Below are 20,982 nucleotides of genomic sequence, written 5' to 3'. Positions count from 1 at the left end.
AGGCATTTAAATCTGCATTTAAACAAGCCTAATTAAGGGGGAAATTAAGACAATCATTTGGATAACTTAAGCCAAAAACTTTTGGGGGACATAATTATTTGGGTATTTCAGTAAAAGTATCTTTGCTTAAATTGTCTGGGTAATTATCTTGATTCTCCACTTCACTTTGCATGTGTCAACACAGAATAAATGAACAGCTGTTCATGGAATCCCTGAATTCATTTGTATTCAGTCAGCTAACCAGAGCAAACTTAGACGATGTTTTTTCCTCCAGTTGACTGATATTTCCTAGAAATGCTTCTAAGAGCAAGGTAAGAAGCTAAAAAAGACATTTTAAAGCAGAATTGGATTATGTATGAAATAACGTGCAATGGGATTAAGCACTGAAAGGTTTACTTCACATGCCAAATGAAAAGATGGTCAAATATGGAATTTTAAATTATATCCACTGACAATCCAAAATCTACTGGTGTAGTTAGCTGTAATTTGGCAGTGAATCAGCCTAGACATTCCAACAACACTTTGATTTCACTTGGTCACCAAAGTGGCCACTACCCAAACGAGCACACTAGAAGCGTTGGCTCCACATCTCCTGAGATACTTTCCCATTTCCCAGTGTTTACTGGTAAATGCTTACAAAAGTGCCTAAGCTGCTTGCTAGAAGTGTTTGCATTGTTTTACAGGTAAAAGGTAGGTTTCTGAGGCTGCTGCAGAAATAGTCTACATAAAGATCCTGAGCAACCCTTAGAAGTCCATGCAACATGTCAGTGCTATATGATAACCTCACACTTTACCAAGGTGAACAAGGCAACTTGTAGAAGCTGAACACAGAAAAGACCGAAGAGTGGTTGTCTGAAAAGGATGTGAGCCCTCCAGCGGCACCTTACCTTGGAGCCAATCTCTGAAGTAGTGCAGCCACATCTTGGGCAGCTGTTTATTTTCTTCCAACATGACATACTTCACATTACTGAAACTCTTGTGCAAGTCATAAAGTAAGTGCTGGATGTTCGGGTAGTCTGCTTTCTGGGTGACTATATACATGTTGTAGAAAGAGAAGTATTTGAACTGTGCAGCAATAAAGTCATATTCTCTGGTTTCTCGGGGTACAATGTCTGTAAGGTCCAGCCCATCTCTCACTCGGGTGGTCCCATAAAGGCTGACCCCTAGCAAGCCTAAGAAAAGGAAGATCACCACAACCTGAAAGAGAGTAAGGCACAAGATCAGACCCAAAGGACATAATCGACTCTTCCTTGAGAAAGATAAGGTGTTTTGATTATACCTCACTTATTATCACTACACTGGAATCCTGGTGGCGCAGTGGTTAAGAGCTCGGCTGCTAACCAAAAGGTTGGCAGTTCGAATCCACCAGCCACTCCTTGGAAACCCTACGGGGCAGTTCTACTCTGTCCTATACGGTTGCTAGGAGTTGGAGTCAACCCAACAGCAACGGGTGTGGTTTGGTTTGGGCTCTGATTTAGCATATGGGGTGGTTGTCCTAGAGATAAAACAATAAAATCATAGTAATTGCATTTTTAAAGAAGCTCATGGAGAATAAAAATGTTTAAAATGGAAGGAGATGGCCTAAATTCACGGAAAGAATTGCTGCAGAGATTCACACCTGTGGAAGATGAACTCATTCAAACAGCCCCACGCTCTAAATGGATTGACTGTTTTGGAATCCTGAAATACATCATGCCTTAGTGTTTTTTTTTTTTTTAATGGAAAAAGGGAAGAAAAGTAGAAGCAATCCATTCAATTTTATAGAAATCTGCTCTGTTATTCTGTGAAGAAAAGAAGAATCTCTTGCTTTGGTAGTTACCTTGGCTTTGGGTCTCAAGAGGAAAGGAGCATAGTGCTTCTCAGCAAAAGAGGAAAGTGTCCACTTGGTACAGGGAGGCTCGAGGCAGTGGAGGCTGGAGTCAGAGAACTGGGACAGCAGGTCCCTTGTAGAGCTGGTGCTCTCGGGGCTCTGGCAGCTGAGGGTGTCCTGGGTCACGGTGACAGGCTGCACGGAGATCTCGGAGCGTGGCTCTGCAGTGGTATAGTACACGTGCGTGTGGGGGTCGTACTCTGTGCGCAGCTGGACTGTGGACTGCATGGTGATGTGTGTCTCGTGGGCAAAGCTATGGCTGCTGTATGGTGGCGGGGGGCTGTAGCGGGTGTTATCATGGGTCTCTAGGTAAGCCTGAGGCTCCACCTGAATCACTCTGCTGACACAGGGGCTGAAAAAGGAAAAATTCGTTGCCATGTTATACTGAAACAGGGAAACGATACTTTCATTTTTTTCTAATGGCCATTAATACCCGCTTTCCGTATCTCGGACGTAGGAGAAAAACATTACCATTGAACTCCACAGACATAATCTGGTTTATTTGGACATGGACATGAGTAAATCCGTGGAGGCCAAATCCCAAGTTTGGCCACCAAAACAAGTTACATGTTAATGAACCCTTTCAAAGCCTGATTCTTTAAAAAAAAAAAAAAAAGCCAACATTTTTTTTCTAGATGTTCTGGAAGGTATGACACACTCCCAACAATTAGCAATATTGTTTCCCAATAGAAAAAACGTGTCTCAGAACTTCAAGGGCTGTGAGATTATTCAGTTGAGGGAGGGGAGAACCCCAGTGAATCAGTTATTTCCCCCAGGGAAGCAGTGTCCATCTAATATCTCCCCAACCCCCATCAGACTAATGCAAACCCCGCTAACTACTGCATTTTTATGCAAGTAATGTGCACTTTCTACGCTTGTTTGTCAACTGCTGCCCCCCAAGGTATATTTCCTAAGGGTCGCTATGCCAATTTTTTTTTACCTGTTGCTGTTAAAAAAAAAAAAAGCATAGCATGCTTATAGAAATACCTGGGGCGGGGGGGAGCGGGGAGAGGGCAAGGTTGGCAAAAAAAAAAAAAAAAAAAAAAACATAGAAGGCACTTGTTATTTGTGTAAAAAAAAAAAATTTTTTCCGTTCTAAGTTCATAGACAGAAAGAGTTCTCTCAACACTACCACTCTGTACCCAATGAATAAAAGCCAGAGCTGCCTGATAATGTACCTTGTGAAACAGCAAAAAATATCCAGTCTCCTGTCCTCACGCCGATATAGATCCATGCTGAGAATTGCAGGAAAAATAAGCAGAACCATGGCAAAATTGAACACTACAACTACAGCCGCCTAAGAGAAGGAAAGAAAATTCACATCACCAATTCAACTCTTCCCAAACAGAGGACTGCCTTGAAAAGAAACATGTTTTTAAACAACTTTCTTTCACTTTACTATTGAAGTGTTTAAACCTGAAATAGATATTGGAGTTTCCCATCATTTTACCACAATTCCATCATTAAGACACCACTGGACTGGAGTTGTTGTGTGTCACTGAGTCAATTTCAACTCATAGCGCGACCCTACAGGATAGAGTAGAACTGGCCCATAGGGTCCCTCAGCTGTTATCTTTAAGAGTAGGTTGCCAAGCCTTTTCTCTTACAGAGCCACTGGTGGGTTCGAAACACTGACTTTCTAGTCCGTAGCTGAGCGCTTTACCATTACGCCACCAGGGCTCCTTATTGGACTGGAGTAACCTCCATCATTCCGATCCTCCAACCCCAATAATTCCATGAACCCATACGTTAGAATGGAACTAAACCACTAACATCTTGCCAGTAACCTAAGCAAGCCAGACCTACAAAGGCACATCAGAGAATTTACTTGAGATGTTTTAATTTAAAACAAAAAGAAACATTTCCCTTTCAGAATATTTCGACAAGTTTGTGCGGCCCTGACTTACCACTTAGAAAATCTGTATATAGAAATGGACTGAATATATCAAAATGTCACCTTTCAAACATGAAATAAAATTTCAAACATGTCCCCTGAGGCTTTTAATAGGCATACTCCAAATAGCCTCTGGGGTAGCCTGTGGTGTGCGTGAGCGCAGGAACATAAAAGGTCAAGGAGAGTTAAGCAGGAAAGAAATTCCTGAGCATGATTATAGTATGCAGAAAAAATAAGTACAGATTCAAAAGTCACTCCATAACCTAGAATAAACACGGGGCGAGATGCTGTAGTGCTTTGGCAAGACTCCTGCTGACCTAGTAAAAATTACAAAATTGGGCTGTTAATAGCAGAAAGTCAACAGAAGACAGGGAAAGGGCTCTCCCGTTCAGAAAACATAGAAAGAAAAAAAACACAATAGAAAACTAACACCAGATTGCTAAGTAATCAAGAAATATATATTTTATTAAATTAAAAACTCTTTTGACGTTTTCAAAGGATTGATTAGTTCTAAAATTTTCTCAATAGGATAAATGTCTCGGGGTGAGGAAAAAAAAATGTCAATCGGTGGTATGTAAGGAAGTCAAGAGAGAACCTCACAAACGGCTTTTGACGGTAATTGTGAATTTATGTTCAAGATGCAATAATAAACCCAAGTTCTACAGAGATGCCTTCAGTCATTAATTCCCTATGAAGCCTATAAATCCGTAGCAGTCAAGTTGATTCCGACTCATAGCGACCTTACAGCACAGGGCAGAACTGCCCCATATGGTTTCCAAGGAGCAACTGATGGATTTGAACCGCTGACCTTCTGGTTAGCAGCCGAGTTCTTAACCACTGCACCGCCAGGGCTCTGTGACACCTTATAGAACCATAAAATAACCAACAGTCTCCATCTCAAAATGACCTAGCCCCTATTTCTTAATCTGCCTTAAAAATTCCTTATCAATTCAAAATACGTGCAACATGTTCATTTGCTGCTGTAACGGATAAAAACCCTATGGATATCACAACAGAATATTGTACAATGTAGTGCTGGAAAATAAGGCCCCCAGGCTGGAAGGCACTCAGGATAATCGGAGGCTACAACAACAGACTCGAGTATAACAATGATTGTTAATGAATGAATGAATTAATAAATAAATAAATGAAAACCAGGTAAAATTTCTGATGGCTGCTCAAAAGGCCATTGCTTGCTTTTCCGGTTTTATTAAATTTTCTTTCCTTTCTTTTTTGGCCAGAGAATGAGCCTGAGTGTCACAGTCAGTCATTCTTTAATAAATGAGGACTTGTGGCAACTGGAGATAGTTTACAACAGTGACCCTCCAGGGGCCTGGAACAGGAATACAAACCCAACAGTACTCATTGAGCCCAGCCAGGTGCTCACCTTGGGAGAACTTAGTGGGCTGGATTTTCTACACACGTAGCTTTCCAGGCCACAACACCAGAGGATATCATTAAAGGAGAGTTGGTCTTGATGAATCACCAGTAGGTACTGAGGAAGGCAAAGAGAAAACAAGAGAGAGAGAAAGGAAGGAAAAAAGGCATGTGAGGCAGAAAAGATAAAAGACAAGGAGGAAAAAGGCAAGCAGAAAGGAAGGGAAAAAAGAAAAAGAGACAGGGAGGAGAGGGGGCTCCACTATTAAAAGGCTCTAGAATAACTTCTCAGTACCAAGATCTGCTATATATTGAACAAAAATGGGATAAAAAAGGGTGCTGAGAAGATGTGTGCTTGTGCAAAAAGACCACCCAAATTTTAGTCATAGCAATAATTAATCTTTCACTTTCTTTGATGTTACTCCTGGCCTTACATATATTTTTGCCTTCTTTGAGCTTAGATCCCAGTTTCAGCTGAATGAATAAATGAGAACTTTAGCTTTATTCATTTAGTCACTCACAATTCATGTTTCAATGTAAAATCTATAATAAATGAATATATGGAATAAATAAAAGATATAAAATCTAAAATAAGTTTACAATAAAAAGAAACCTTTTTTTAAAAGCATTTTTGGGTCTGGTGGTCACAGTGATTGGTACTGAATTTTTTTTTTTTTCCTGTTATAGGTACCTTACGCTAAATATTCAAGAAGTCTAGTGTCCCAAACACAGACGGATTGTTAATAACTTAGAGGTGTTTAGGCCTTTATCAGTAATTAGTGAAATGAAATACAAATACATCATTGAATTCCTTCTTATATGACAAATAAGGAGACTTTTAAAAAGCTACCATGTTAACAAATGTAAAACCAGCAACCTAATTCATGATTTGTCTGTTTGTCCTCCTGATCACTCTCCTTAGAACCCTTTTGGTGACTAAGAGAGTAAAGCAATATGAATCAGCTCGGTGAATAGAACAGTTTAAAAAGTAACAACAAAAGTAAACCAAAAACCAGCCTGTTGCCATCAAGTGGATTTTGACTCATAGCTACCCTATGGGACAGAGGAGAACTGCCCCATGGGGTTTCCAAGGAGTGGACGGTGGATTTGAACTGCTGACTTTTGGTTAGCAGCTGTTTTCTATAAAAACCAATGCTTTCGTGAATTACACACCATTCTGTAAAAAAAAAAAAAAGAGAAGAAGAAACAAAGCCAATGTTCTTTTCACCTGTCTTTGAAAATGTTGATTTATCGCACAACTTCAGTAATATCCTTGAGATACCAATACCCTGAACCACTTCGGGCTTAGGAAGGCCACGCTACAAATTGGTCAAGTAGCCTTCTCCCTCAGCTGCACTAATAATTTTAGGATTCCTATGAGTTTCAAGTTGGGGTCTCTGGGTGATACAAATGGTTACTGTACTCAGCTACTAACCAAAACGTTGGAGGTTCTAGTTCACCCAGAGGCACCTTGGAAGAAAGGCCTGGTGATCCATTTCCAAAAAATCAGCCGTTGAAAACCCTGTGGAGCACAGTTCTACTCTGACACACATGGGGTCTCCATGAGATGGAGTCGACTCCATCACAAATGGTTTTTGTGAGTTCTGAGTAGCTTAGGAGCAACGTCAGTAACTTACTCTAGGCCTACTGCTGACCGTAGCAGCATGCCCATTCTAGAGAATTCTCCATCCTTGTAAGTCATATAACTCTTTGTTTAGAAAAATATCTTGATGGGTAACTGGGCATGAGAGAGCCTGGTTTGGAAGGGGAGTGCAGAAGAGTGAGGGAACCAAATTGCTCTGCATAAGATAAGTGAGAGGAATTTTGAGCTTGCTGGGCAGCCTGAGAAGGAGGTGGGGGACTAAAAAGAAGCGGGACCAGGAGAGATGTGTGGAGGTTGAAATAAGGAAGGAGAGCTGGCAAGCACAGGCTGCCCACAGAGGAACACCACATGCAGACAATTGTCCCCGGCAGAAAACAGGCAATACACCTTCATACAGTGACATCTACGCTTCAATTTTAAGTCAACTGCCTCACCTGAGTTATACTGCAGTCTGAGCTTTAGACTTCGAAAAGTGTGCTATACACAACTGCCTTGTGTTTGGGATGCTTTGGGGAAATCAACAGGTAGGGTGTTATCTTTGGGTTGAGGTGGCCAGCAAGAGACGGGAGAAGCCAAAGAAAATGAGAGTGTGGTTTAGAAGTAGGTAGCAGCCAGAAAGCTGACTGCATCTCAAAGAATTCAGAGGACTCATGATCAACTGGAGTAGGAGCTTGCTGACTTTCCATACGGGGTGGCCTCTGCTACCATTTTAATTTAACTACAAAGGAACGGTCCACCACCCGTCTGTCAGTTTGTCGTACTGTGCTGGCTTCCATGTTGCTATGATGCTGGAAGCTATCTATGCCACTGGTATTTTACAAACCAGCAGGGTCGCCCATGGTGGACAGGTTTCAGTGGAGCTTCCAAACCAAGACAAAGAAGGAAGGCCTGGTGATCTACTTCAGAAAAGGTAGCCGATCAAAACTATACGGATCACGAAAGAATATTGTCTAATACAGTGCTGGAAGATGAGCCCCCTACGTAGGAAAGCCCAGGAGCCTCAACCAATGATCGCGAAGGCCGTGCAGGATTGTGCAATGTTTTGTTCTTTTTGTTTTAAGTGGGGTCTCTGTGAGTTAGAGCTGACTTGACTGCACCTAACAGCAGCATAAAGGGCAACTTCATATAGGCCCGAAGGGAAGAACCAAACCCTGGAAAAGTTTTTTTTTAGAGTGTGGGATCGGGTTATTGCTTAAAGCAGCCTCCGCCCATTTTAACAGAGCCCCAAACCCTGGGATGCTACGTTACTTCACGGCTGCAATAACTGAAGGACATTAGCAGGGAAAACTAGGCTCAGGCTGCCGAGCGTGTGAGTGCAGCGCTCACAATCAGTACACATTTCGTCCCTAGAAACTCACCTGGAGGGAAAATGCCCGCAGAGCCGGAATTGGGATCAAGGCAGCCATAAAGAAAGCCGTGACGTTGCTGATGGACGTGAGGGCCACACTGGCTCCTGTGCGCTTGAGGCACTCCCCGGTCCTGTCCTGAGGAGGGGAAACCATAGTGCTTAGAGCTGTACAGGGCAGGGTCTTCGCGGAGCACGGATCGTGTGAATAGTCCAAAAATGTGGTGAAATAACACAACTGGTATTTTATAATGCTGGTGTGTCAGGGGATAAGAAAGAAATATTTGGCTAAGCCTCTAACACCAGCATTATAAAAAAAATTCAGTAACTATCTACATAGTCATATACTCTTCATGGTTATAACCATCCAAGGCAGGAAGCCTCGAGATAATGATTTAAATACATTTTTAACATGATCAAAAACAAAAAAAAAAAACCAAAAAACCAGCTGCCATTGAGTTGATTCTGACTCATGGCCACCCCACATGTGTCAGAGTAAAACTGTGCTCCACAGTGTTTTCAATGGCTGTGATCTTTGGCAAGCAGATTGATAGGTCTTTCTCTGGAGGCACCTCAGGGTAGACTTGAACCTCCAACCTTTTGATTAGTATCCAGGTGTTTAACTGTTTGTGCCACCCAGGACTCCGTATTTCTGAAGATCCCAAATAGAGAAGCTCGTGGCACCTCTTATAGCGAATACGTGTCCTGAGGTTCTTCTAGTTTACTTTACAGCCAGTCATATGTCATTGGACATGGAACTGAAAATATTTACTGGAACACACTGAGGAAAATTTAAGGCCAAATACTCAGAGAACAAGAGGGAGCTTTGGCAGTCCCCAAATCTCTCTTCTTTTGTTTTTCTATTACCTCAAAAGGGATTCTTTTATTCTGTCCTGTTTCACTAAACGCATGAGCCAGGAGGAAAACGTCATCCACGCCAACACCCAGAGCAAGAAATGGCAAAACCTGGAACACAAACAGAGGACAGTGACATTAAACGTGTGAGACACCCAACTGCATTAATTCCAAAGCTATTACAAACATTGCCACCAGTGCGCCCCCAACAGCTACCCAAAAGGACAGCTTACATTAACGCACAGTGAAGATATATAATTTGAGAGTTTACATCCTCAAAGTCTAGTGGTTTCAGCTCACAGGAAGTCTTGTAGATTTTCATTTCCAATAATTTTTAAAGTTAATAGATGAAAAGAAATCTAACTCATCTAGGGCAGTGGTTCTCAGAGCACGGTCCCTGGGTTGCATCCCATTTGTTAGAAATGCAAATGCTCGGGCCCCACCAGACCTGCCAAATGACAAACACTGCAGTTGGGGCCCAGCGATCAGCTTTTGCAAGCCCTGCAGGTGGACTGCTACTCTAATAAAGGGTGAAGCATCTCGGCTAATAAACAGCCCATGCAGACCTTCTGTCCACTGCCCCAAGGGGTCCATTTAGAGACAGCATCCTCGACACATGGGACAACCAAGTGGCAAAGGCTGAGGACCCTTTGGGTAAGGTGGACGCATGTGAGGCCGGCTAAGAGGGGTGTTTGTAAACAAACAGCAAAGGAAGGGCTCCTTTAGTACCTGAGTTGTTGCAGCGTTAAAGGAAATCCCGATCAATGAGCACAGGCCCAATCCTGCAGCCACTGACAGTGCAACCAACAGGACGCCAGCCAGCCCCACGGCACCCTGGGACTTGGAGCAGTCCCAGCGCAGCATGGTTAAACAGGCATAGGCAAGCTGCAAGCAGAACAACGGGGCGGGGGGGCCGGGAGGGGATGAAGAAGGGGAGAAGGGGGAGAGGGGGGGTGGGGGGAAACACAAAACAAAAGCCAAACATTAGAATGTGTAATGATTCTAATGTTTTTCTCCCACCCATCCCCCCAACTCAAAAGTAGAATTCATCGAACCTCACCACAACAAAAATGTACATTACAGACGTCACACAACATGATGGGCAAACCGCGAACGGGAAAAAACGCTTTATAGGATCACTTTTGAAACCGTTATGAAGCTGATAGGGTCTATAAGCTTTCTCTGTCCCGAATGCATGTGTAAGTTAAGAGCAGTTAAAAAGCGGAGCGGTCACGGGAAAGTATAAACTTTTAAAAGGAAACGAAACAAACAAACAAATAACCCCAGGAGCAGGGAATTGATGGTTACCATCAGTAAGTAGCCACTGGCCACTCGGATGACGCTGACATCAGAGAAGGATTTTAGGATGTCATCCAGGGTCGTCGTAGTAAAGGAAAGCACCTTCTGAGTAGAGTTGTGAGAGACGCTTTGATGAACCACCTGTGGATACAACATGAGGGTGAATTCCCAAATAGAATGAAAGGTTCAATGAGTTTCTGGTGATGGAGATCCCACCCAACCCCCACTTGTTTATGATGCGTTAAAAAAAAAGCTTGGGGGTGGGAGGGTTTGAACTTGGGCTAACATTAAATCACCCTGGGCCTAGGACAATGAAGTCTATAGCTAATCAAGTGAGAATGTGGCGTTGTGGTGAGCAGGGTAATTGCGCGCTTCCTCAGAGGGGTTTATTTACTCAAGTCTAAGGCCACTATTCTCCTCTCCATAACTCCACCGACCATTTGCAGTTCCACGGGTTCTCCCCTAATCCAAAACAACTCATTCTTACAGGCACTCCTCCCCCCTCCATTTGCTGGCCACTTTTAAAAGGTCACATGCAGCTCGGTAGAGGTCACTGCTTGGGAAACAAAGGCCAGCTCCTGTCACATGACCTAACCAGGGGCCTGCAGCTGTGAACAGATTCTATGCTTTGCTAATGTTTTCCAGACACCTTTTCTTGTTAGCCCAGTGTTTTTAAAACACTGGTATGCCTTTACTCTGAAGTTCAGAATTGGTTACTCCAAGTGTTTTACTGCAACCCAATTAGAATTAGTGTCCTTAAAGACAGACTTCCATGACATAAATATTCTCCTAAGATTTTCAATACCAAGGAAAGGAAAAATTTCTTTTTCATCTCGCGAAGTTCCCAGAACTATCTGCTTTGAAAATAAATTCTAATGAGGAAAAAAAAAGTTGTTTTCAAATATTGTGAACAGGTAGTGCTTGGTTACTAACAGGTAGTGCTTGGTTACTAAGGTTACTAACAGGTAGTGCTTGGTAACTAGAGTTGGTGCCCAGATTCAAGGTGTTCAGAATTTACCTCCACGTAGGTCCTCTGCCAGGCTTCCAGGATGGCTGCTGCTTTGTCCTCATTCCAGTTGATGTGTGAGACATACTCATAGCCCTTGAAGTGTTCATACATTTGCTTGGGGGTCATTAACTGAAACATAGTCTGCAAGGCGTGGGCGCTGTGACGGAGTTGGCGGGGTGGGAAGGCACAGTATAAACATTCCCAGGAAGCAGTTTTCACTTTGGAAAAATCCCAAATGTATCCCCCCGACCCCCCGCCCCGCAACTCACTGGCAGAAATTCTTTTCCTCTATTTCAGCACATGTTTCCATTAAAACGGGACCTGGATGGTGATTTTGTTGACTAGATTGATGTACCATATTAAAGGTGTAACCTTACCAACCTTTTACAGATATACCCCCAAATTAAATTAATAGGCAATTTCCTTTCTCAGTTTTGATTCAATGAAACAGGAAGGGGAGAGCAGTAGATAGGTTGAGCAGATATACTGGGCTCTGCAAGGCACGGTTGCTTGTGCAGAAATCCCAGACGATGGCTTTCCCAAGGGAGACATCACAGACTAAACGCCTGACACTTGACCAGAGTCCGTCAGCGCACAAAGGATAATTCTTGCTTAGCGGTGAGTTCTTAGTCTTTCCCTCTAACAGAAGGTGACTGTACTTAGCACACGCAATTTAACTCTATAAGGCATGTTACGAGTAATGTCTCTTGCCTGCTTGACATGCAGGTTGCTTTACACTTGCCCCAGTTTTCTACGTAATGGGCCGATCTTCTAAAATCCAAGTCAGTAACTAGTCTTGCTGAAAACTACAAATCCATCCTTGAAAAAAGTCCCCCAAGATGCTTTTTCAAGCTGGTCTGGTCTCCTAATATGCTATTACACCAGACAGCTAGCTAGGATAACAGTTAAGTACTAATACAAAGATACTTGCAGATGTCAGAAGGGAAGTAGTTTCTGGGGAAAGCAGGAAAAATAGATGGCTTGGATTTTACTCTGTGTGTTAGATTACCTGACCAGTTTTCCAGTGCTGTTCTTGACTGTACCACCCACAATCAACTCCTCTTGCCAGTGCATATACTTTCTGGATAAGCCATGACATCCACCGTTCAAAACAAGAGCCACATCAAGAGGCTAAAATAAAAAGACAGCCACATAATTACAGGAATTAGTAGGCAGGTCACATGCCTTGTTAAAATCCAGTACATTAAGGGCTTGTTTGTTACAGAGAGAACATTAATAACAAGGCTAATGAGAGGCATATGGCAAATCTCGCAGCAAAATTTCATTCCATAAACAAACTGAGTTCCATCGACCAAAAAAAAGTTGCCGAGAACAAAATCTTAGAAATGAAAATAATCCACAGAACCAAAATTGGATTTAGAAAAACGAAAAGATTATGTCTCTGTCCCTTCTGAAAAGAATCAATGACTGTACTCACTTTGGTTGCATTTTTGTTGGGGGCGGTGACAGGGCAGTCTGGATCAGCCGGATTGAGGCAGGGGCGGTCCATGTAACCATGACCAACTTCAGCCTTATTCAGCATTTCCTCCCAGCTGTCCACTTGGTAGTTTATTTTCTTTAACTCTTCTAGGAATTCCAAAGGGTCAAAGTTGGTCCACCGCAAAGGAGGCTTACCTCTGTAAAAGAAATCAGGAGACAAAACAATGAAAAAAGGCTTCCAAACCCTCGGTACCATAGCAAGTTTGCACATATATCTGTATTGTGTGAGGCTTTTTGCTACAGTTCTGGGACTCCAGGACACAGAAAATAAATGCTGCTTTCTAGACACATCTGTCTCCCAGCCTAACACTAGGAAATACTCTTGAATGAAGATGGCAGAGAGCTTATAAATGAATGAGAGAATTAAAGAATCTTTGCTTGCATCTATTTATTTTACTTATTACTAATTATGGTATTAATTGTATTCAATATTCAAAAACAAAATTAGCCAATGGGTGTGTCTAAGCAGAAGACTGAGATCCAAAATGGAAAAAAAAAAAAAAAGAGGGACTCACAGTGTCAAATTAGCACTTGCCGGCCTAATAGATGCTTTGTAAATGTCATCAATCAAAATATTTGATCTCTATTACCTTTAATAATCCCATACTTATGAGCTCCTCTGACAGCCTGGCAATCACGCAGGCAAGCCCCCCGCTGCTTCTGCCATCACCACCATCAAGGCCACTTCCCCCCACACTCACTTTTGAATCTGTGCTGTTGACAGACCAGAAAGGCTTTTGGCTGCCTGTTATGTGGTTCAAACCACACTGTAGCTGCTTAACCAGGCTGAAGTCATTATTCAGAATCTCCCAACCAGAAAACACAAAACCCCTTATTTCCCATCTAAAACTGTACACTGAAGGCCAGGGCATGGCCACTGCAAATTGCTTTTGCAGATATGCGTAAGCCAGGACAGAAACAATAACCCAAGCACCAACTCTTGCATAATTAACTGAACACGTCTACACTGATTAACAATTACTCTTTTAAAGATGCAGCATATATAATATCCAACTGCTCCGCTGTGAAGCATCCCCAACCACTGCCTTCAGAGACAGCAGATTTCCCCCTTCGGTGTCATTAATGTGATCCATGGAAAGGTTAGCATTTTACTTCGCAGGAAGATCTTGAACTTTAACTTGAAATATTTAATTCCGATTATCTACGTCTGATAAATTCTTTCCTTCAAAAAACAAAAAGCTAACCCTACAGAAATGACCGGTCTGCAAAACTGCAAACATTTTAAAGAGTTAAAATCCCACATGCTCCTTGATAATTTGCATTTTATTTGCATATAAATAGGTTGGTAAAAGTGAATGAAATTTAATGATGCCTACAGAACTTTTCTTTTTTTTTTTTTTTGAAAAGAGGAAAAACATTCTGCCTCAGTACCCTCCCCCCACTATTCACCCCAAAAAAATGCACATGGAATTTCAATGTTTTTATTTCTTGTTCAAAACTGAAAGGATTAAACAATGATCAAACAACACCCAAAGCATTCTGTTCTGGAAAACCAGATCATACACTTACAGGAGATAAGCTGTCCCGGATTGTAATTTTGCCCCTTCCCAGAAGCAGTCCAAAGGTGTAATAATTAAACAAGGGTAAAGATACTCTATTATCTGTCAAAGGTAAGAAAAACACGCCATGCATTAGGCTAACACAGAACACTGGAGGTGGGTGGTTTGAGAATTTTTTTAAGAAATGTTTGTAAACAAAAAGAAAATATACCTGATCCATGTAACCTGTTTCTGTGATAAGCTCTCCTGATTTATAGCACAAATGTTCCAATTTCCACTGTCTAGAAAAAGAAAAGCAGAGAGAAAAAATTTCTCATGGTAGTAAATAAACTAAGGAAATCAGCTGCAAAATCAGAAGGCTAGTGTATGGAGAAAAAACCGCAATTTCTATCACTTTTAACCATCTGTCCAAACGAGCACAGCTTTTGCCAAGTAGAGACCCAGCAAGCTTGCTTTAATGAATAGATAATTCTTGATTGTAATTAACATGTGGGGTGTTTATGTAAATGAATGCTACCAAAGTACTTGAAAAGTCTTGTTTTCTTAAGTTGTTCCTCCAATAATCTTGTTTACACCATTAATTTGCTTTTCTACATACATTAAGGGACTTCAGGGCAGCCCAGTTGAATTATCACAAATTCAAAATAAGTGAGGACTCAATTAGTGAGGTTTTAATGTATAAACATATATTTAGGCGGGAAAACATTACTGACTTTTTTAATGGCAGCTATCGGGATAAAGTCCTTATTATATATAACAGGTAGTGTTCAAAATGAACTTTCTGGCTCTTAACCACAAATGCTGTAAAGGACACTTGCCAGGTAGACCAAATTCCCACATTATAATGAGATTAGAGAATTACTCTATCCCTTGTCCTATAAAAATGATATTAAATATACAAAAACAAAGAACAACCCACTGCCGTCGAGTCAATTCTGACTCACAGCAATCCTACAGGATAGAGGAGAATTGTCCCATAGGGTTTCCAAGGCTATAAATCTTTATGGAAGCAGACTGCCACATTAAATATACTGATCAACAATTAACTCAGAGTTCTGTTATCTCTAGAAGAGCACACTACACCCTTGCCTTTCTCAGTGTATTAGGGAGATAAACCTAACTTGAAAAAAAGAGAGATTTGAAAGGTGAGAGAGAGAATGGGAAATGGGGTGAATACAAGAGGGGGAAAAAAAAAACTCCCTCCAAACTGCTCTATTTTATTGGTCTCCTAAGGGAAGTCTGTTTTCAACCAAAGGAGCTATCCAGACTTTGTCCTCTCCCCTGTCCCTCTTCTCAGAACCTTCCCGTCCATCCATCCCTCAGAGTCCTACTGAAACACCACCTTCTTGCTAAGCTTTCTCTGGCCAGTGCTGCTGAAAATCACCCCTTTTTCTTGAACTGTAGACATTGGCTGGTGGGCTCTCCTGCTTGGAGACTGGAGCTCATGCAGTGGGGACTGCTTGTGTGTGGCTTTGCACATGCCTACCCGTATTGATGTCTTTCCTATTCCTAACTAGACTGTCAGCTCTTTGAAGGCAGAGACCAAGTTATCCATCTATCCGTCTGTCCATCCGTCCATCCATCCCCCATCAATTTACCCATCCACATATATGTTTATGTTTTAATTCTACATAGCATCAACACTGGGTACTGATGGCCATGTGAAGATATAGGCAGAGACTGGAGTGATCTGTAAGCCAAGGATCACCAGCTGTCACCGGAAACTAGGGATGAGGCATGAATAGATTTAGATTCTCCCTCAAAGCCTTCAGAAGGAATCAACACAGCCAATACCCTGATTTCAGACTCCCAGCCTCTAAAACTGTGAGACAATAAATTTCTGTTTTTATAAACCACCCAATTGTATGTATAAACATATACATACATGGATAGATTTGAGTAGGTTCTCAATAAATATCACTCGATCAATTAATGCTTACTTAGGCTTTCTTGAGAAGGACATGATTGTGCATTAGAAAAACCACAGGGCTTGGAGCCACAAGAACAGGTTGTAAACCTGGCTCTATCATTTAACAACAGCATGCACTTGGGGAAACGCTCGAATCAATGTAATTGCCAGCTTTCTCACCTAAAGAAATGGAATGGGTCGAACTAGGTGTTTTTTAGAGTTCGTTCCAATGCATAAAATTTTCTGCTTCCTTCTCAGCTTAAGAAGAATGTAGTTCTTGTGTAAACCCATCACATCTGCCATCAGCAATCTTTAGGTGTGTAAGTGACCAATCAGTTGCCTTCGAGTTGACTCTAACTCATGGCGACCCCATGTGTGTCAGAGTAGAACTGCTCCATAGAGTTTTCAATGGCCTTTTTTTTTGGGGGGGGGGAGATAGCCAGGACTTTCTTCCCAGGCACCTTTGGGTAAACCTGAACTGCCAATCTTTTGGCTAGCAGCAGAGCACATTAACTATCTGCACCACCCAGGGACTCCCACATGACAAGCCTCCTCAAACAGGGTCCAATGAACTATATTAAAAACATGTAGGGGTGCTTACAATGGCCTTGGGACACCCATTTCTAGCCTCTTCACAGGTCCTCTATTGCAAATTTTGTGAAGCTGCCCTTGGTAGTTGCTTCCCTTATAATACTCCTTAGAGGCTGGAGGGGTCATGCTATTAAGAGTTAGGATGTGCCCTTCAGCCAAGATGGCCTAACACTGGCACGAAACTACCTCTTGACATTTTCCAAAGCCTCTTCTTATCTAGATCTGATCTTCTCCTGGAACCACACGGCCATAAACCAAGTTTACAGTGACCCATCCAGGTGATGCCAGGCCCCTGGGATCGCACACCTCAGGCTAGAATGGGTCTTAGGGTCAATCTAGTCATATCCATGGGGAATTGGAGGCAAGCGCAGAAACAAGCATAAATCTTACTTGTACTCTCACCGCTTGTTGTCCTCTGGCCACTGAGGATGTCTATGCTGCCCCTCCTCACCTCTCCCAGGTAAAAAAAAAAATCATACTGTCAACAACTCAGTTAAGAGGAGTTTGAAACCGCAGGGAGTGGGATCGGGTTAGGTAAGTGCTGACTTAGCGGTCCCCTACAGATGGGGCTTGGTGATAGCAATCTCAACAGTTTAAACCAGCTTAAATGAATCAATCCAGGCAGTCAGTCTGCCAGTCAACAAAATGTCTACTGTTAAAAATGTTAGGGTGTGACAACGAATGAGATGGGATCCTTGCCCTGAAGTACCTTAGAGTTTAGACAGACAAGAAAAGGATTGTTGGTTTTGGTCTAGAGCTCTTCCTATGCTTTTACTATGCCCACAGCACTCTGACACTACCTATAGTTAGAGGGTGATATTTTTTAAAGGTACGTGTGTGGTGTGTATATGTGTTGATGTATGTGTGTATCCACTTATTCAACATATCTGTCAGCATGAATTCATACTGGCTCAATCCCCCTTTTGCTTTGTGGTACATCAAAAAAAAAAAACAACAACAACAAAAAAAACAAAACAAAACAAAAAAACCCACCGCTGTTGAGTTGATTCCAACTATAGTGATCCTATAGGATAGAGTCACTAGACAGCAGCGGGTTTTTTTTTTTTTTCAATAGGATAGAGTAGAACTTCCCCATAGGGTTTCCAAGGAGCGGCTGGTGGATTCAAACTGCCGACTTTTTGGTTAGCAGCCGAGCTCCTTGTGGATGTACAACTGCCAATATTTGAAGTGAAGACAAAGCAACGAGCCTTATTTTTCTCCTCCCTCCCTCCTTCCCCGACCTCCCTTTCTTTTTTTGGTTATGTCTATGAATTGACTAAACCAACCCGATTCCAACTCATAGTGACCCTATAGGACAGAGTAGAACTGCCCCACAGAATTTCCAAAGAGCACCTGGAGGATTTGAACTGCCGATCTCTTGGTTAGCAGCCATGGCACTTAACCACGACACTACCAGGGTTTCCAAATGGACTAAAGGCAATTCACAATGCAACTGCTGCAAACATATCTTAAACAATGGAAGTGTCTTTAGAATGGGTGTAGAGTTCCCAAGTGGCTGCTTGAAGGGTCATGCTCACTCGAGCATAAGTGCCAAAACATTTATTGAAAATATACTATAACATCATGCACTTGCTCTGTTGTCAATCCTCCAAAAAAAAAAAGAACCAAGATGGGAAGAAGGATATAATTGCATTAGAAAACTATCTGAAGTGATACTCCAGGTGTATCTCCAGGACACCCTTATCTAGTAAAGGGGCCCACACCTGCCCAACTTACCTGTTGTACATATATACATGGACTCGGCTGGCCTGGAGGGCTGAGTCCAGGTGTTGTCGGAGGGCTTCTGTGGTCAAGACATTAGCACCTTCTTCTTTCGGGGTCTGTATCATGAGTTGAGGATTAAACATGGCCTCTTCTCCAATCTTCTGACGAGTATAATTTAATTCACGACTTACTCGTCCACCAACTGACAAATATATACAGGTTTCCATTAGAAGGGTAAAACCATGGCAAATTCACGGTCTTTTATCTCACTAACAGCTTTGTGATGCACAAGGAATGAATCCTGTTTGTGAAAATGATGGTGGGTGAAGCAACATTCACTGTATTATCGTTGGCAATGCCAGCGTGACTAATAATACACACATGAAAAATACTCACCAGAAGCAATCAAGGTGTCCTTCAATAGGTATACTGTGGTACAACCATATAATGGAGTACTACTCAATGATAAAAAGAAATGAACTATTAAGCTGTGAGAAGACATGGAGGAACCTTAAATGCATATTGTTAAGTCAAAGAAGCCAGTCCAAAAAAAGCTACATACTGTATGATTCCAACCCTATGACATTCTGGAAAAGGTACACCTATAGGGACAGTAGTGGTGGTGCAGCAGTTAAGAGCTCGGCTGCTAACCAAGAGGCCGGCAGTTCAAATCCACCAGCCACTCCTTGGGAACCCTATGGAGCAGTTCTACCCTGTCTCATAGGGTTGCTATGAGTTGGAACTGACTTGAAGGCAATGGGTTAAGGCTTTTTTATGAGGACGGTAAGGAGCCCTGGTGCCGCAACAGTTAAGCACTCAGCTGCAAACCAAGAGGTCAGTGGTTCAAAACCCACCAGCAGGAGAAAAGACCTGGCGATCTGCTCCCATAGTAAAGATTTCACCCCATAGGGCACTATTAGCAGGAAAGATTTCACCCCATAGGGTCACTATTAGCAGGAATTGACTTGACAGTGCGTGGCAACAGCAACATAGGGACAGTACAAAGATGAGTGGGTACCAGAGAAGGGGCATGGGGAAAGAAAGGGTGGAGCACAGAGTGAAACTAAAAAAAAAAAAAAAAAGGTATTACAAAGGTGGATATGTTACATTATAAATGTGTCAAAACCCATAGGACTGGACAACACAAGGAGTGAACCCTACGTAAACTGTGGGCTTTGGTTGATAACGATGTATCAATATTGCTTCATCAGTGGTAACAAATGAACCATATGGATGCAAGATGTTAATAACTGTAGGAGAGAAAAAATACTCACTAAACCCATTAATGCCTGCCCGCCAGTCACATACACAAACCTAATAGACACGCGCTTTGTCCGCATTATAACGAATATACCATATGGATAAAGAAGGAGGGAAAACTTGAGACACCTTTTCCTTGCAGACCAGACCAAATACCCCTGTTACAATTTCTTTCACTTGTATAAACAATCTGCTCCTGCAGCACATTTCAAGATCAATGGCTTCAATTTACACTCCTCTCCTAAATAATCTGGCAAAGGTAACAGAAATGTTTCTCCTCCGTCCAAAAAGAAACAAGGAAAGTTGGCAAATATGTGTTCAGTGCAAAACTTGCCAGGAGAAGATAAATAATAAGATTCAAGTCAGATCCACGTGGGGAAGCCCCAGTGAAGAGGAACGAAACGTATGAGCCACATATCATCCCCGCCACCATGCATAGCCCCAGAACCTGGTTCTATCAGACGCACCTGGAAGCACCCAGAAAACACAGATGCCAGGTTCTGAGTCATCCCAGAAGCTCCCTAGGTGATTCCGAGCACGCAGCTCAGGCCGAGAACTGCAGTCCCAGAACCACACAGGCTCCACCCTGGTGGGCCAAAGCCAGGCATGCTCAAAGCCAACACAATTAGGCACAGGCGACCACACCAGCAAACTTCCGACACTGCTGCTGCAAAGTGCTTCCCTCCTAGCTTTTCTTCTTGTGAAATCCTCAGGATCAAGGCTGTATTTCAATTATGGCTTTGGACCAAACCTAGCTCGGAAAGCTGCACCTGGCTGGGGCTGACTGCAGCAAGGGAGTGGCATTTTTCTCTAGGGTGGTGTGATGTGTGTTGGATGGGAGGGAGATGCTGACACCTACAGAGAGTCCTCCTATCCAAGACTGTTCCAGAGCAAGGGGCTGTGTAAGAGTCCATGAGGGAAGGAGCAGCAAGACAAAGAGGATCCTAGAAGCACACCTTTCTCCACCACAAACACTCACACACACACACCCATATACACACTCACAGACCACACACATGCACACACACCACACACATGGACAGACACACACACCCCTCACCCCAAACACACAACACAAACACTCCAGGGCAAAGGAAGTGAGTGTGACTGGTTCCCTCAAGTCACTGTTTACGGAGAAGCCGGCCTCCAGCTATAGTTTAGAAAGAACCGTCAGTGATCTTAGCTTTCCCACGAAGGGGAATCCTTTCTCTTCAAGTTTAGTATT

At 42.6% G+C, this 20,982-nt stretch overlaps 1 protein-coding gene across 1 annotated transcript in view; it reads right to left on the bottom strand.

The window, feature by feature from the left end:
• PTCH1 (patched 1) overlaps positions 1-20,982 on the bottom strand; it is a 66,219-nt gene that overhangs the window by 23,769 nt on the left and 21,468 nt on the right. Inside the window, exons 3-15 of the mRNA XM_064290828.1 lie at positions 18,510-18,699; positions 14,484-14,553; positions 14,283-14,374; positions 12,691-12,889; positions 12,262-12,383; positions 11,262-11,409; positions 10,253-10,384; positions 9,674-9,829; positions 8,896-9,055; positions 8,103-8,257; positions 3,049-3,167; positions 1,820-2,222; positions 888-1,197 (exon numbers count right to left, since the gene is read on the bottom strand). Of these exons, the coding sequence (XP_064146898.1) occupies positions 888-1,197; positions 1,820-2,222; positions 3,049-3,167; positions 8,103-8,257; positions 8,896-9,055; positions 9,674-9,829; positions 10,253-10,384; positions 11,262-11,409; positions 12,262-12,383; positions 12,691-12,889; positions 14,283-14,374; positions 14,484-14,553; positions 18,510-18,699 (2,256 nt within the window). The remainder of the gene's footprint in view (positions 1-887; positions 1,198-1,819; positions 2,223-3,048; positions 3,168-8,102; positions 8,258-8,895; positions 9,056-9,673; positions 9,830-10,252; positions 10,385-11,261; positions 11,410-12,261; positions 12,384-12,690; positions 12,890-14,282; positions 14,375-14,483; positions 14,554-18,509; positions 18,700-20,982) is intronic.

Source organism: Loxodonta africana, chromosome 9 (genome assembly GCF_030014295.1).
Source record: "Loxodonta africana isolate mLoxAfr1 chromosome 9, mLoxAfr1.hap2, whole genome shotgun sequence".
Classification (NCBI taxonomy): Eukaryota; Metazoa; Chordata; class Mammalia; order Proboscidea; family Elephantidae; genus Loxodonta; species Loxodonta africana.
Note: the sequence above shows the minus strand (reverse complement) of the source record. Positions and strands in the feature narration are given on the sequence as shown.